A 16027-nucleotide genomic window follows, 5' to 3' on the forward strand; every position below is an offset into this window, starting at 1 on the left:
CAGGTCTGGCAACGCATACCGCTCTGAGTGTTGACGGCAGAACTTGTGTTCCTCTCATTTTTGATGTTTGTTGTTGCTGCCGTTATTGCCCGACAGTAGATGCAAAAGTTGTTATACGCATTTTTCAGTTATTGCTCAGTGCTCGGGTCGGTTCTGTGCGCGCGCTACAACTATTTTATATAGTTACATGTTTTTTTTGTGCGTGCTTCATTTAATATATTTTTGTGAATGACCAGCTGTTGAGGGTGCCGTTACATTGACTAAAATACACAATCATTAGACGAGGGGAACTGGTACGAAAGTTAACAAATGTGATGATTGCCAAAATCGGCAACTGTGATAAAATGTCCAAATCAAATACATAAAACTAGTTGTGTGACGCATTCGTGTCTGTGGCAGCTCCCTCACTGCGGGGGGCGGGACTGCGGCGTGAAGGGCAACGGAATAATAGCGAACCGATTACCAAAACAAAATATAAATATTTTATTAGACGGCGGCTGCCATCAGCTGCATAATAATTCTCAGCCAAATGATGTATGAATGAATAGTGCATTGGTCGATACGGAAAGGGGAGGAGGTAAGCCGGTGGTACTACATATTGTTTCAAAAATTATAGCCATGTATGCAAATACGAATGTAAATATCTTGAATGTCAACGAGTCTTATGTGACGCCCCCTTCATAACGAAGGGCAACAATTATTATCAATATTGCACTGCCCTATGGCATTCCTACATATACATATATGCATATCCTATGTCTGTATGCATGTATTTGTCTGTATAGTGGCGATTTTCTCTGTCAGTCCCAGATTTTCTCTATCTATGCATGTATCTATCAATGTGCAGTACCTTAATAGGTAGATACATACACATATTGCACTTTTCGAGGGGTGCTTAAAGTTCAGCATCATTGACAAGTGCATCGCCAGGGTGTTGGCCAACAGCGCTGGAAATGGTGGGAATGGCTTGGGTCTCAACACTCAGCATACACATCTGGAACGCATTTCAATTCTGGAATTGCAAACCCTGGTTTTTAACCCCCATCAGTTGCAATCATCGAAATGATTCTGCGAATATTTTATAAAAGTGCACTAACGAGCCTCAAAATCGATTAAGTTTCCAGTTCCATCATGTAAGTTCAGGTACTTTGCTAGGCCAAACAATAATTAATTATCCAGCGCCTCCAATTAAATACTCTATAATCCAATATTCCACGCGCAAGCCCACTACACGTTTTATTTATGTCCACTTTTGTCACCATGACTTTTGCAATTTTAACTGAACCCAAATCGTTTAGTTACTAACAAATTGTTAACCTTCATTTTCGTATTAATTATGCAGCAGTAATGACCTAAAGCCAAGGAACACCACTAGGCGCTCGTTGAAAAAAAAAGTTGGAAGGCAATACAGCAAAACCATTATACCTAGACCTGTTCAGTAAAAATCTCACAAGCGTCCAATTAAGTTTCATTCTACCAGCCCAAGCTGCGTATGAGTAATGTAGCCTACATCCATATAAATATATATATAGATATATGTACGTGTTTGTATGTATGGAATATGTATCTGTATGTATGCACGAAAGTACTTTTTTCGCCACTGCTACCTAACAATGGCCACTCGGCAAATGTCAACGCCACCAAACGAGTTGGCATTCGAGCCACAGACGACTGGCGACTGACGAGGGACGCTACTACTGCTGTCTAATAAAAAGCCACTAGTTGCTACAAACTAAGCGAGCCGGAGGCGTTGAGCGCTAATATTCCGATCGACGACGACTCACACAACCACGACCATAAGGTGAGTGCGAATCACTTGACACTTGACACTTGACTTCCTTCTTTGCATGTCGTCATGGTAGAAAATATTCGCATAATTGAGATTTTCTGAATCGAAATGAAACGGATCTAAGCGCATGGCGAAATACAAGAGTGAGCACTATATAGAAATGTCTTACAGATATTACGAATCATATATCATCATATTTTGACTAATTTCACATTCACAAAGTTCAAATATGTAATGCTCCATAAATGGTAAAACAGAGTTATGGATGACAATTAGTTGAAGTGCCTTCCCTCGCCCCTCCCCCTCTCCACTCACTCACTCATCAATATTTGTTGTCACGTGGAATAAACTCCGCCATGCATAATCGATTCCGGCTCATTTAATATTGTTTCTTTCACTTAATGCTATTTCATTTGTCAAATAATTGTTGGTAATTTGCAGTAATAGATTGTAATAGACGAAATAATGTGACAGTGCGCACTAAATACTGAATTTTGTGGATTTTGTGAAAGACAAAGCACTATTGGTAAAGGTTGTGGCAATTCCTCTTCATAAAGGCCATATAAACACTAAAGTGAAATAATCATTATCGAATAAATAAAAAAAGAGTATTGTGATTTCGCACCGAATCGAGAAAACTTTAATAATATTTCCAATAAGATCCCAATTCTCAATCCCCTCTATTTTTGTTGCAAACTCCCAGCTCTAGTCCGAGCTACCTGTTCTTTTCCATGATTTATTATAAAAGTGTAAACTTATGCTACAGATAAGACATAACTTATCTTCTCTAGTCGAAAATGTTGCACGAGAATTTTAATCAAATCATTATCGATGCAAAGCGACGCCGATGCCTTCGATTTTGGACGACGTCTAAGCGTTACGAGTGGACGAATACATGTGTCGATTCTAATAGGCCAACGCCAATAAATGAAATTTGTGTTTATATTGTATAGATTACGCATTGTTACGTCCAATTGATAAATATTGGGAATCGCGTTCAGCTCAACTCAGTTTCGAATTGTTCGTGTTCGCAAACGGTGGTGTTTTCGGAGTCCCTCGAATTGGAGTTGCCGCCACAAAAAAGGGAACTTTCGTTTTGTCCAACAATCGGTTCCCGCTCGAAACCACTTTTTTTTCTTTTTTTTTTGTGATTATCTGTCTTGCCAAGTGAGTGCTTTGTGGTACCGAGGTACCTCTGTCATAAATTATTCAAATTATCGGAGTCCATCTGCATCAGCTGTTGGTTAGTTGAATTTATGTTAGGTTTATTTGCCTATCGGCTACCCCCAAAGTCTGCCAGCTTTAACAGACTCTTCAGAAACCCGAACATTTTTGCAAGTAATTCTCATGTCAGCTATTTTTGCGTTCACATGTACTGCCCCTAACTGATTACATTATCGCCTAACCGCGTTGGTAACCATTGGTACTTCGACTATTAGAAACAAGGAACCCTTAGCTAGTGCTATAACGACCAACTCGATTATATTAAGTGCACGTTCACATAATAAATAGGCTGTCATAAAAACTATACACAGCTCAGTTTTTCTTTGCTTAGGACAAATGAGCCTAAAATAGGATTTTAAAGTATTAATGTTGTGCAATGTTTGTTTACTTTTATACCCTGTACCCGTAGGGGAAAAAAGGGTATATTAGATTTGTGCGAAGTATGTAACAGGCAGAAGGAAGCATCTCCGACCCCATAAAGTATATATATTCTGAATCAGCATGACGAGACGAATCGATCTAGACATGTCCGTCCGTCTGTCCGTCTGTCCGTCCGTCCGGATGAACGCTAGGATCTCAACAATAATTCGCCAATAATGTTCATATTTCAAAAGGTACATAAATTAAACTGCACACGTTATATATGTACAGATATCTACTTTAGCTTCAAATTTCATCCGGGTACAGGGTATTTCACTGTCGGGCTTGCTCGGCTAGCGTAGCGTTGTCTCTGGTTTCAATACTCTTTATGTTCGATTGCCAACCAACTTATTAGCTTCGCTTTTTATTATTATTAACTATTTCAAATGTTGACAGTTTTGACACATCTAGTATATAGAAATGATATAAAATTTCAACCAATTGTTGAAAGGTTACTATGAAATGATTACTTTGTTAAACAATTAAAAGCTTTAAAACAAACAACGATTTATCAACTAATAATTAAACATTTTTGTTGTAAAAAAGACACTTTGACCATATAGTGTGCAAATAGTTTTTAATTCATTCATTATTGAAGAAGGCTTTACATTTTATTTGATGAGTAAAATTGTAAAACAATATGGGCATAAGATGTGCGCTTAGGGTATAACATTATCTGGGCAATATTGGCCCAATGATGAACATATGGAGGACCCCTCGACATTGCGGTTCTTTATAACTCGAAAAATCACCGAGAAACAGCAGATGGACTACAGAGCTTTCTCAATACACTGGCAGCTTGGTGCACTAGGTGGAATTTAAAGGTCAATCCCATGAAAACCTCTAACCCCTGCTTCACGCCGAAAATGCTAATTCCCTGCACGCCTCCTATTCAGCTTGAGGGAGTAACCCTAGAACAGCCAGTGCAAGCTAAATACCTTGGCATTACCCTAGACAAGCGTCTCACTTTTTGGCCACATCTGAAAGCTACGGTAAAAAGATGTGGCCAAAGAATGCAACAGTTGCGATGGCTACTAAATAGAAGGAGCACTATGCCACTTAGAGCAAAAAGAGCTGTCTATGCCCACTGCATAGCTCCGATATGGCTGTACGGTATTCAAAATCTAATTATAAGCGCGTCCAGGTCCTGCAAAATCGTGCATTGCGGCAAATTACCAACTGCCCCTGGTACGTGCGCGGCTCGACCCTTCACCGTGACCTAAACCTTTTCACCGTGGAGGAGCAGATTGGAAGGCATACAAGTAGATACAGTGACAGGCTTCTGAGTCACCGCAGTTTGCTTGCAAGAGGACTCCTTCCTGCTAGACCTTTGCGAAGACTGAAACGATTAGGTTTTTTCAAAACATTTAGATAAGCATAAGCCACCACTAACTTATTAATCCTCGCGCGGAAGTGCTCGAGGTTGGGCTATTTTATATTTGTAAAAATGTATTGTTAAGGTGCTAATCTGAATGCACGGCTTCAATGCTGTGATTAAACAGAAGAAAAAATATTGTCTTGGTGCTAGTCTATCTTTATAGCTTTCGGCCACATGCCAACGGAGCTGGCTCGTAAATGTGTTGCCATTACGCAATTATATTGGTGTCCCTAACAAGGCCAACAAAGTTTCCTTTGTTCATCCAACAACTAACCTTTATTTACATATAAATTGCTTATCTTATCGATTTGCAACGCACTTGTTGTGACAAATTTGACGTAACTATACATAGTAGTTTAGCCGGTGTTTGTTAAATACTCGCATACAGATGTTCCCAACATGTCCAAACACACCGACTAGGGGGGCGGGTTCCATACAGCAGCCATGTTGCGTGTACATGTGTGTGTGTGTGTGTGGCAAAGATAACGGTTAATTGTCGTGACTCACTGCCAAGCTATCCCCAATAAAAATATAAAACTAAAGCCAACCAACCACCCATTTGACTATGAATAGTTTTTGAATTCGTTAAGCAGTTATTGAAAGGACCGGATTGAGCTTGTTTTTTAAGGACGAATAGTTGTTAGGACTCCTAACTTAGGAGTGCATTTAATATGTGATGTGAACTGCAATACAATTGTCTTAATAACTGTTAATTTTACGGGCTTTTTACAGCTACTACGTCAATTAGTTGAATCAGCTGACTGAAGGAGTACTGGCGTGGCCTGTTTAAGTGCCTTGATATAGACGATAGACCAGATATGCCGGTACATATTGTTGCTGCTGATACCTAAGACTGCAACGAAAGGGAAACCGATACGCCTATCAAAAGCCGCACAACCAACCGACCAACCAACTGAAGTCGTCAACACAATGGCTAAGGTTAGCAATTGGGACAAATTTGTGTTACTGCTCTGGAAAAATTGGACGCTGCAATGGAACCACAAGTGGCAGTTGATCATCGAACTGCTGTTGCCGGTGGTGTTCTCGCTGCTGTTGGTGCTGGTTCGAGCGTTGGTGGCCGCGGAGCCCATCACAACAGAGACCCATTACCGACCACTAAAGATAGACACGCTAGAACTATACCAGTAAGTTATGCAGTTGGCGACAATTCGCGACGATTCGCCAGTGAATTCATGTCTCGTCTTTTAGTTTTCGGTTTCGATTCGATCGATTTTGTTCAATTCCTAGTTTCTGCTTTGTTCTTCGTATTGTTTTCAAAATTATGCCAAATGGTTTTGATTTTGTTACGAAAGCACGGCTGCTTTCCCTGCATACTGTATATATTGAGTTATATATTTGGTTGCAATATTCATTCAATTTCTTCGATACACTGTTTTTTCCACTCACTTGCTATATACATACTATACATATGTACTATATGTGCAGTGTGCGAAATAAGTGTGTAGTGGAAAGTTGTGTGCAAATTATTTGCCCGTCTGTCCATACTTTACTGAAGCTTAGGCATAACTATTCCAAAAGCGGAGGAAAAATACAAATAGGAAATAAGAATTTAGGACTCGTGAGCCACTTGAACTATTGATATAGCCACCAGATTGTCGTAATCTGGCGAATACCCACAACATTTCTCCAAAGTTAGGAGCTGATAGAATCGTCGCACATTTGTGGAAATGTTTTCTTCCCCCCTGTTGTGACCGCAAATTAACGTATCGTGCCGTCTCCTTGGAGAGATACACTCCATTGTGTGAATAGTCCAAGAGAATAGTGTATTTTCATATAGGATTGTTTATGAATATTATAAAACAATGTAGGTATTATACTTGTATGTATGTATATGCATATTTCGCACACTGAGCAGCCTCTATTCGTTTAGTGTATATGTAAATGTATTCTTGTATACAACACAACTTTCAGAGATGCAATGCTAGGTTCGCGTCGCATGCACGCCCTCATATCGCTGCTAATGTCCAAGAAGAAGAAGAGGTAAACTATATTTTTGTTGTTCAAAAAATTTGCTTGATCTTACTGTAGCTTCTTAGTATGTATTGCAAGTTTGAATTATGCATGCATGCACTGTATCTAAAAACCAAACAATGACAGCAAAAAAATACAGATAACACACCACCCCTACACCCACAACACTAATCAGAGGTGGAAGAAACGACCCAGCTAATCGCTGCACTAAAATACAATCTAGCTTTGCCAATGCCTTATCATATTAACAAATAGCTAATTGAATGTAGATATACTTGTGTGTACTTATATTTGTGTGTGTGTTTGCAATTAGAAAATTTATTGTTTAATCCAATGCCCCAAACATTTTCCCCGCAATTCAGCGAAACCATGGCACATCAGGGCATACTCACTGGTCCGACTTTTGAGCTATACTACTCTCCCAAGAAACCATGGCTAGACAGTATACTAGAAGAAACAATACAGACCCTGAACATGACAGGCTATACGGGTTTCGACAATGCTGCCGAACTGGAGAATGCATTGGTGGGCCAAAATGTCTTTGCCGGCATACAGTTTGACGACGATTGGGCCAATTTGGACGAGCTGCCGAAAAAATTCCACTACGCAATCCGATTTCCCGCTGAGTCGCGTACCGCATCCTATAACATTGGCTTGACTTGGCTGACGATGCGTCTATTTCCCATTATTGATCTGACGGGTCCGCGAAATCCCAGCTCCGACGATGGGGGCCTGCCAGTTGGCTATTTACGCGAGGGCTTTCTGCCCGTACAGCATGCTCTGACCATGGCCTATCTACGTCAGATGTCTGGAAATGCAACACTGCCGGAGGTGGTCATGCAACGTTATCCGTATCCGCAATACATTTCCGATCCGCTGCTCGAGGGCTTGGCCTCAATTATGTCGCTGATCATACTGCTTAGCTTCATCTACCCCTGCACATACATAACGAAGGTAAGTGGACCTGGCGTGTTCGGGTTGTGACTCCTCTCACGGCATTTCAACCACTTGCAGTACATAACAGGCGAGAAAGAGAAACAGTTGAAGGAAGTCATGAAGATCATGGGCCTGAACAATTGGATACATTGGACAGCTTGGTTCGTCAAGTCGTTCATCATGCTAACAATTTCGGCCGTATTGATAGCCTTATTCCTAAAGGTATTTAACGGAAAGTTCAAAGGATAACTTGAAATTTAATGACTTCTCACCTCAGATACAATGGACCGAAAAGGTGTCTGTGCTAACATATGCTGATTTTTCAGTGCTGGTCGTATTCCTGATAGTCTACGTTATTACGAGCATATGCTTTTGCTTCATGTTGGCTACGTTCTTTTCAAAAGCAAGCACGGCTGCCGCTGTTACGGGCCTTCTGTGGTTCATCGCGTATATACCGTTCTCGTTTACGGTCAATACCTACGACGATCTGTCGCTAGGAACAAAGCTTGGCTGGAGTCTGATATCGAACACCGCCATGGGCTTTGGAGTCAAACTTATCCTCGGATTTGAGGGCACCGGAGAGGGTCTGCAGTGGAGCAACCTCTTCACACCCGTATCCATAGACGACACACTGACCGTGGGCGCCATTATGCTAATGATGCTTCTATCCTGCTTCATTTACATGCTGGTTTGCTTGTACGTCGAACAAATTTTGCCGGGCGAATTCGGTGTACCCAAAAAGTGGAACTTTCCTTTCACCAGAAAGTTCTGGTGCGGTGATATTGACTACGCCGGAGTTGAGGACATCCCGAACGGCCACATTGAAAACCGTAACCCCGACGCTTTCGAGGTGGAGCCAGAGGACAAGCATATTGGCTTGCAGGTTCGCAATCTGAAAAAAACGTTTGGAAAGAAAACGGCCGTCAAAGGACTATCAGTAAATATGTATGAAGATGAAATTACCGTGCTCTTGGGACACAATGGTGCTGGAAAGACCACGACCATCTCCATGCTTACCGGCATGTTCCCTCCAACCATGGGCACGGCCATCATCAACGGCAGTGACATTAGAACGAATATTGAGGGCGCTCGGATGTCGCTCGGAATTTGTCCGCAGCACAATGTGCTCTTTGACGAGATGAGCGTATCCAATCATATCCGCTTCTTCAGTCGCATGAAGGGATTAAGTGGCAAGGCTGTCGAACAGGAGGTAGCTAAGTATTTAAAGATGATCGAACTGGAGGACAAGGCGAACGTGGCTTCGTCGAAGCTCTCGGGTGGCATGAAGAGAAAACTGTCCGTATGCTGTGCCCTCTGCGGTGATACAAAAGTTGTGCTCTGCGACGAGCCGAGCTCCGGCATGGATCCCTCGGCACGTCGTCAGCTATGGGACCTCCTGCAGCAGGAGAAGATAGGGCGAACACTTCTGTTGACGACTCATTTCATGGATGAGGCCGATGTTTTGGGCGATCGCATCGCTATCATGTGTGACGGAGAGCTGAAGTGCCACGGCACATCGTTCTTCCTGAAGAAGAAGTACGGTTCGGGCTATCGTTTGGTATGTGATAGGCCGTAATGGCTACCTTAGCTTTCAAAGTAACCGTATGCCTCTTATTTTCAACAGATTTGTGTGAAACGTGAGAACTGTCAGCCATCCGAAGTGACGGAATTGCTGAACAGATACATACCTGGCCTGGTGCCCGAGTGCGATATCGGAGCGGAGCTTTCCTACCAGCTGCCTGACAGCTATTCGTCCAAATTCGAAGAGATGTTTGCTGCCCTTGAAGAGAACTCAGACGCTCTTTTCCTCAACGGTTATGGCGTCGGCATTACATCCATGGAGGAGGTGTTCATGAAGGTGGGCGCTGAAAAGGGTAGCGACGGTAAGGTTAAGGACCAGAACGCTATCATGAATGGAGGCACTGGATACGCCGAGGAGGACGTTGAGTCCGTTCAGTGTAAGCAGTGATTGAACTAAGTCTGCCCGACGTGGCGATTGATAAGCTCAAATTACTGCTTTCAGCGGATGGCATGTTTGCGGACAGTCGGCGTTTGCTCAAGGGTTCCCAGCTATTCGTTAATCAATGGCGCGCGATGCTCCTGAAGAAGCTGCTCTACACATACCGAAACAAATTGCTACTTCTCATACAAAACATGATGCCCATCTTCTTTGTCGTGGTCACCATATTAATCACACGCACCCAAGGCACTTTCCGGGAACTGCCGTCCATGACTATGAGCTTGACACAGTACCCTGTCGCAGTAACGGTACTGGAGCGTGGGGCCAACGTAACGGCCAGCTCAGTCGAGGAAAAGATGGTGGAGGAGTACCAGAAGTTAGCCGAATCCTACGGTCCGGATTACACATTCGCGTCAACCGGTAGCGGAAACTTCTCCGATTATATTCTTAAGCTAGGCGAGGCCATACAGGTGCGCATTAACGCGCGGTACCTGGCCTCGGCGACAATATATGCCGGCAAAATAGTAGCTTGGCTGAACAATCAGCCGATGCACACGGCCCCACTGACCGTCAACCTGGTGCACAATGCCATCGCACGTGTGTTAATCGGTAACGATAGCGAGATACGGGTAACTAACGCACCCCTGCCGTATACGACAAACACGCTACTTACTCAGCTCAATACGGGCAACAATCTGGGCACACAACTGGCCACGAACCTGTGCTTCTGTATGTGCTTTGTCAGCGCCTTCTACATCCTGTTCCTGATCAAGGAGCGCGAGTCCCGCTCCAAGCTCCTCCAGTTCGTCGGTGGTGTCAAAGTATGGACCTTCTGGCTGTCGCAACTGCTCTGGGATTTTTTCACGTACACGATCACAGCGCTGATCGTTATTGTGACTATAGCCTGCTTCCAGGAAGATGGCTTTACGAAATTCTCCGAACTGGGTCGTTATTTCTTACTTTTGTTAATTTTCGGCTGCTCTGTTCTACCATTCACCTACATAGTGTCGCTGTACTTTAAAGAACCGGCTACTGGCTTCGCCCGCATCTCCATCATTAACATATTCGCGGGCATGGCCCTCTTTATTGTAGTTGTTGTGATGTCGTTTGAGTTCTTTGATACCAAGGACACAGCCAATATAATGGGCTGGTTTTTCCGCGTTTTCCCACACTTCTCTCTGGCAATGGGACTTAACAAAATGTACATAAATGTGGCTATGCGCAATGCCTGCGACAAGGTTGATGCCTTGCCGCCGATCCTGAGGTGTGAGCTAATACCCAAATGCTGCAGTGAGTAGACACTTTGCATGGGCCTTGCATCTCTTTCAAATTGAATCTTTAATTTAGATATGAAGGACTATTTCGCTTGGGAGGAGCCCGGCGTGCTTCCCGAAACCCTTTACATGGCAGTCACTGCGGTTGTCTTCTTCTTGATACTCGTGCTTCGAGAATTCGGTCTAGTCAATGAGCTTATCTATATGGTGCGCAAACGCACTTTGTAAGTAATTCTACTTCCTAGTTTGTGCAGAAAAAGTGTTGAGGGTTTAAATTGTACATTGTTTTGATAGCAAACCGCCGCCACCTCCTGAGAATGGTTACTTCGATGACGATGTTGAGCGTGAACGCCAACGAATCTTGAACATGACTTCGGCGGAGCTGACTAGCAAGAATCTGGTATTGGACCGTGTAACCAAGTACTACGGAAAGTTCTTGGCTGTCAATCAAGTGTCGTTGTGCGTGCAAAAGTAAGTGGTCGAGACAATTGGTCTGGTGGTGCGAAGATGCTTATATGACTACCCTATTTTTAGCGCCGAGTGTTTTGGACTTTTGGGTGTTAACGGAGCTGGAAAGACGACCACGTTTAAAATGATGACTGGAGATGAGCGCATCACCTCGGGATCCGCCTACGTTCAGGGACTCAGTCTGGAGTCGGACATGAATAGCATTTATAAGGAAATTGGCTACTGTCCGCAATTTGATGCGCTACTCGACGATCTTACTGGCCGCGAGATACTGAAGATTTTCTGCCTTCTCCGTGGCGTACAGCCGGCTCGGATTAATCAGCTTTCTGAGGATTTGGCCAAGTCTTTTGGTTTCATGAAACATATTGACAAGGAGACGCGTGCCTACAGTGGAGGCAACAAACGAAAGCTGAGCACAGCCATTGCCGTTATCGGCAGTCCGTCGGTTATCTACCTGGACGAGCCCACCACGGGCATGGATCCGGCAGCACGTCGACAACTGTGGAACATGGTCTGTCGTATTCGCGACTCGGGTAAATCAATTGTCCTAACCTCGCACAGCATGGAGGAGTGCGAGGCACTCTGTACGCGCTTGGCCATCATGGTCAATGGCGAATTTAAGTGCATTGGCTCGACCCAGCACCTAAAGAACAAATTCTCCAAGGGTCTCATACTAAAGATCAAGGTCCGACGCAACATGGATTCCCGAAAACTGTCTCGTACCAACAGCATTACACGCCATGGTGATGAACCCACAGTACCTATGCAAATTGCCCAGCAGGACATTAATAATGTCAAGGAGTTTGTCGAGCGTGAATTTCCGCAATCCATATTACAGTGAGTATAGTATTCTAGAATTTTTATTTAAAGGGAGGTGGCAGACCACATGTTAGACATGTCCGTTGCTCCAACTGTCCGTCTGTATGAACGCCGATAACTTTTGAGCCACAACAGCTAGGGACACCAAACTTGGAATGTCGACGTACCACACCAAGTTGTTCACAAACCATATATAGTGTCTACTCTATAGGTATTGTAATATTTGTTTCTCTCTCTTACTACTTTGTTTCTCAGAGAGGAGTACCAAGGAATCCTCACGTTTTACATTCCATTGTCTGGCATTAAATGGTCGGAAATCTTTGGTCTCATGGAGCACAAGCGGGAGGAGCTTAACATCGAGGATTACTCAATAAGTCAGACCACGTTGGAGGAGATATTCTTGGACTTTGCCAAGTACCAGCGCGAGGATCCGCGTTCCTTGAAGTGAGATAGCCCCCAAGCTGTAGACGTTGCTAACTTCTCTTTCAAAACATACGCTCTATCTGCACCGCCGCACACTGCATACCCACACACACACACACACACACACGCACATAAAAGCATACACACAGAGCCGACAGAGTTCGGCTCCTATGCTATTCATAAACGATATCTTTTTTGTTTGTTTAATTATTTAGATCCATTTTTAAAAATTAACCAATTTACATTTTAGCTAGTTGTTTATTCTTGTAGAGCCGCCACCTTAGCATAATCTTTCAACATACATACTACATACTTATATGCTATGCTCGGCCTAAACAAATTTACCTACACGCTAACCAACGCCTTGCTAACCGCATAAGTAGCATTGTAATCGATCGATTTTAATACTTGGTAAACAATTGCCAATTAGCGAGCACCCTTCTGCTGTTTGCACTCTATTAATTAATTAACACTGTCTTTCATGTAAGCAGCGTAGTCAAGGCAAGGAAACTTTGCAGCTGCAGTTGCCTATTAAATTAAGCGGCTGTCACCACCGGACCGGGCCGGACCGCATCAGGCCGGACCACCCCAACTAGTCAAATAAAGGCGACAATTAAAAAAAAACCAACAAACAAACGGACCTGGACGGCGTACCTGAAACGGCGAGCACAAAACTTCACCAACAATTGACGTTAAATGTTATTTTAAAAAAGGAAAGTGATGTTGAATCAATTTTAAATTAGTTACACTTATAAACAATTAGTTCTACCTTGTTGCCTTGTGATTTATTAGAGAAATTAATACCTAATGTAAATCTATGCTATATATGTATGTATGTAGTTATGCATAGTAACGCACACACGTACATTATGTACAAACATTTAGGCGTATATCGTCTAAGCACATAAGTTCCAACGCTATACGAGTACACAAAGCAGGGCTATGCTCCAAAAATGTATATGTAATTATTTTTATAACTATTTAAAATCACAAACAAAACAGAGCCGATGTGTAGTCGTACTTAAATACGAGGTATTCCTACTTTTGCACTCCGCGCCATCGGCCTCTACAAATGTAAATTAAATGTAAAACAGTCGAGTTCAACCAAAGTATGTAAATAGGAGCAACAAATATATATTCAATAACATTTTCAAAATGATTGTTATCAACGAAAAAGAAAACAATATCTATCTACTTGTATATTCTATCATCGAATTACAAATTTAATGTACTCTAGCCTCAACGGTCAACAAGGTGCGCTTCAAAGTAAACAGGAGTGGGGAATATTATCGACTTGCAGCTCTGCCGGAAGCGCAGTTATCGACCACAATGTAACACTGTATTTTTGTTATCGGTACAAAAGTGAGCATCGAGCAAAGAATCAATCTTAAAGTTTTGTGTGTCTTAAACTTGGTACCGAAACGTTTGGGCCAAGTTTATGGTCTTGCAGCCGAAAAGATCCGGACATTGATCAAACAGAAGCTAAAATCTTCATTGAAATTAATAGAAATGATATTGAACAGCTCCGTAGCATCAATATACCCCATTTTTATCGAACATTTGATCCACATCGTAACTGGCAAAAAATAGTGGTGTCCTTATATGATCCTGAAACCGAGCGACAGAGTGCCGAGTGGAAGAAGTCAAAAGTTGATTTGCTTTCAAGATTGGATTGCCGATTGGATTTGCCGATGAATGCGGTATGTTTTACGTCCACATACCCCGTCGAAAGGGCTGGTACTGACATCATTCATAAAGACCATCCCGTCCAACGAGCTCGACATGCTTTTTGACCGAGTCACCCACTTTATCAAGTCCGGAAGGGAATATTTTGATTGTGAAAGATGTTTGATTGTTTTTATTATTTTTGAAAAGTCTCGTTTACTTTGAAACGCAACTTGTACCAGTTTTCGTTGTAAATGCTTTTATTTGAAGCCCTCAACCCGATGATTCCTCCACTTATGGCGAGCTATTGCGTTCGTAGTCGATCTGCATGAGTACAATGGCATTTAGAGTTGAGGCTGTGAGAAAAGAGAAGGCCATTCTCTTGTGGAACGAGAATAGACCGTACATTTGGAGAACAAACGGCTTACAGAGCAATTGGAATTTAAACAGATGCAGCTATTAGGGGGAGGAAAGAGCAAAAATAAAAATACATTTTGGTAGAAGTTTTGGAGTCGTTCACCTGTCGTGCGGCGTCTTCACACAAGGTCTGTCGATCAATATATTGCTGAAGCACAATCCCAGGCAGTGTTGTCAGTCGGACGGATTCGAAGATGGCATTGGAGAAGATGGATATGTCGCCATAGTAGGAAAGACAAGCGCAGAAAAGTAGGCAAAGGTCGCTCGTAGTGAGCGCCAAAACATTCTCGCCGTACTTTAGAAAAGTGTAGATGAGATAGAAAAGCGCCATATTGGAGGCGTACATGGTGAGTAAGCAGCAACCACCCTGTGCCATATAGACGCTGTTGATGCGCAACAACAACTGCTGCAGTCCACTGTAGGAACGGGCGATGCGTCGGACCTGGAAGGCCCTCAATTCGCCATCGCCATCGCCTACCTCTAGTAGCCGCTCAAACTGGGCTTGCCAGAGCGAGATCTGTAGATTCAACGAAGTTACGTAGAAATAATAGTGGAGCATAATGACATCGGGCAGAGTTGTCAGCCAGAATATGAGGACCAGGGCCAGTAATACGCCCGTGTCGACACGACGCTTCATAATCGCCAGCAGCAGCAACAAGCTGAACAGATCCGAGAGTTGTGTGGTAAGAATCTTGCGTACTATGTCGAATTCGAAGCTCTGTTGCAACTCCCTTGACATAGAGAAGTGCAGTCTACGAAATCGCCGATAGCACCGCATTAAGGTAAATTGCTCCGCATAGTTCTGTGCTAGGGAAACGGCCAGTGTTGCGTATCGTATGCCAATGACGCCTCCTGCCACCAATTGGGGCAACTGGAGTCCTGCGAATACCGCGCGTACTTCCTGGCTGATGAGCAACACCAACGGCAAGATGGCCAGCACGAGAATGTTCACACAGATGTTATAGCGCATATTGTGGCCGTTTAGTTGTAAATCCTGTTTTTCAAAGTCATAGTCCAAAGGGCACATGCCCAGCACCCGCGAGTACACATAGACGAGTCGTACAAAGCGATTAGTGCGCGTATGTCCTGACATGTCATCGCTTAAACAAAACTACAACTGAAGTACGAAAACTAACAGGGCTATCTATGCAATTTGTCGGAGTGGTTCAACGTGCTCCTCGATTGAGTATTTGATACATATCTGTGTGACCTTAATATTCAATTTAGATGCGAAAGACCGGACATTTGGAATGGGAAAAATT

At 43.2% G+C, this 16027-nt stretch overlaps 1 protein-coding gene across 4 annotated transcripts; it reads left to right on the plus strand.

Annotated features, from left to right (window-relative positions):
* Positions 1–84: 84 nt before the first annotated feature.
* Positions 85–13867, plus strand: LOC115628062 (ATP-binding cassette sub-family A member 3). Of its 4 annotated transcripts, XM_030524022.1 has the most exons (14): positions 85–577; positions 1343–1801; positions 5544–5956; positions 6744–6812; positions 7166–7757; positions 7818–7961; positions 8017–9297; positions 9364–9697; positions 9763–10989; positions 11047–11197; positions 11268–11444; positions 11508–12278; positions 12516–12704; positions 13175–13867. In XM_030524022.1, exons 3-14 carry the CDS (start codon positions 5742–5744, stop codon positions 13221–13223), a joined length of 5199 nt encoding a protein of 1732 aa, XP_030379882.1. In that variant the 5' UTR covers positions 85–577; positions 1343–1801; positions 5544–5741; the 3' UTR covers positions 13224–13867. The 4 variants fall into 4 exon arrangements, with proteins under 4 accessions (XP_030379882.1, XP_030379886.1, XP_030379883.1 ...); XM_030524026.1 differs by lacking the exon at positions 6744–6812; XM_030524023.1 differs by lacking the exon at positions 1343–1801.
* Positions 13868–16027: the final 2160 nt, after the last annotated feature.

Source organism: Scaptodrosophila lebanonensis, unplaced genomic scaffold, assembly GCF_003285725.1.
Source record: "Scaptodrosophila lebanonensis strain 11010-0011.00,11010-0021.00 unplaced genomic scaffold, SlebRS2 tig00000098-arrow-pilon, whole genome shotgun sequence".
In the NCBI taxonomy this organism is placed as follows: domain Eukaryota; kingdom Metazoa; phylum Arthropoda; class Insecta; order Diptera; family Drosophilidae; genus Scaptodrosophila; species Scaptodrosophila lebanonensis.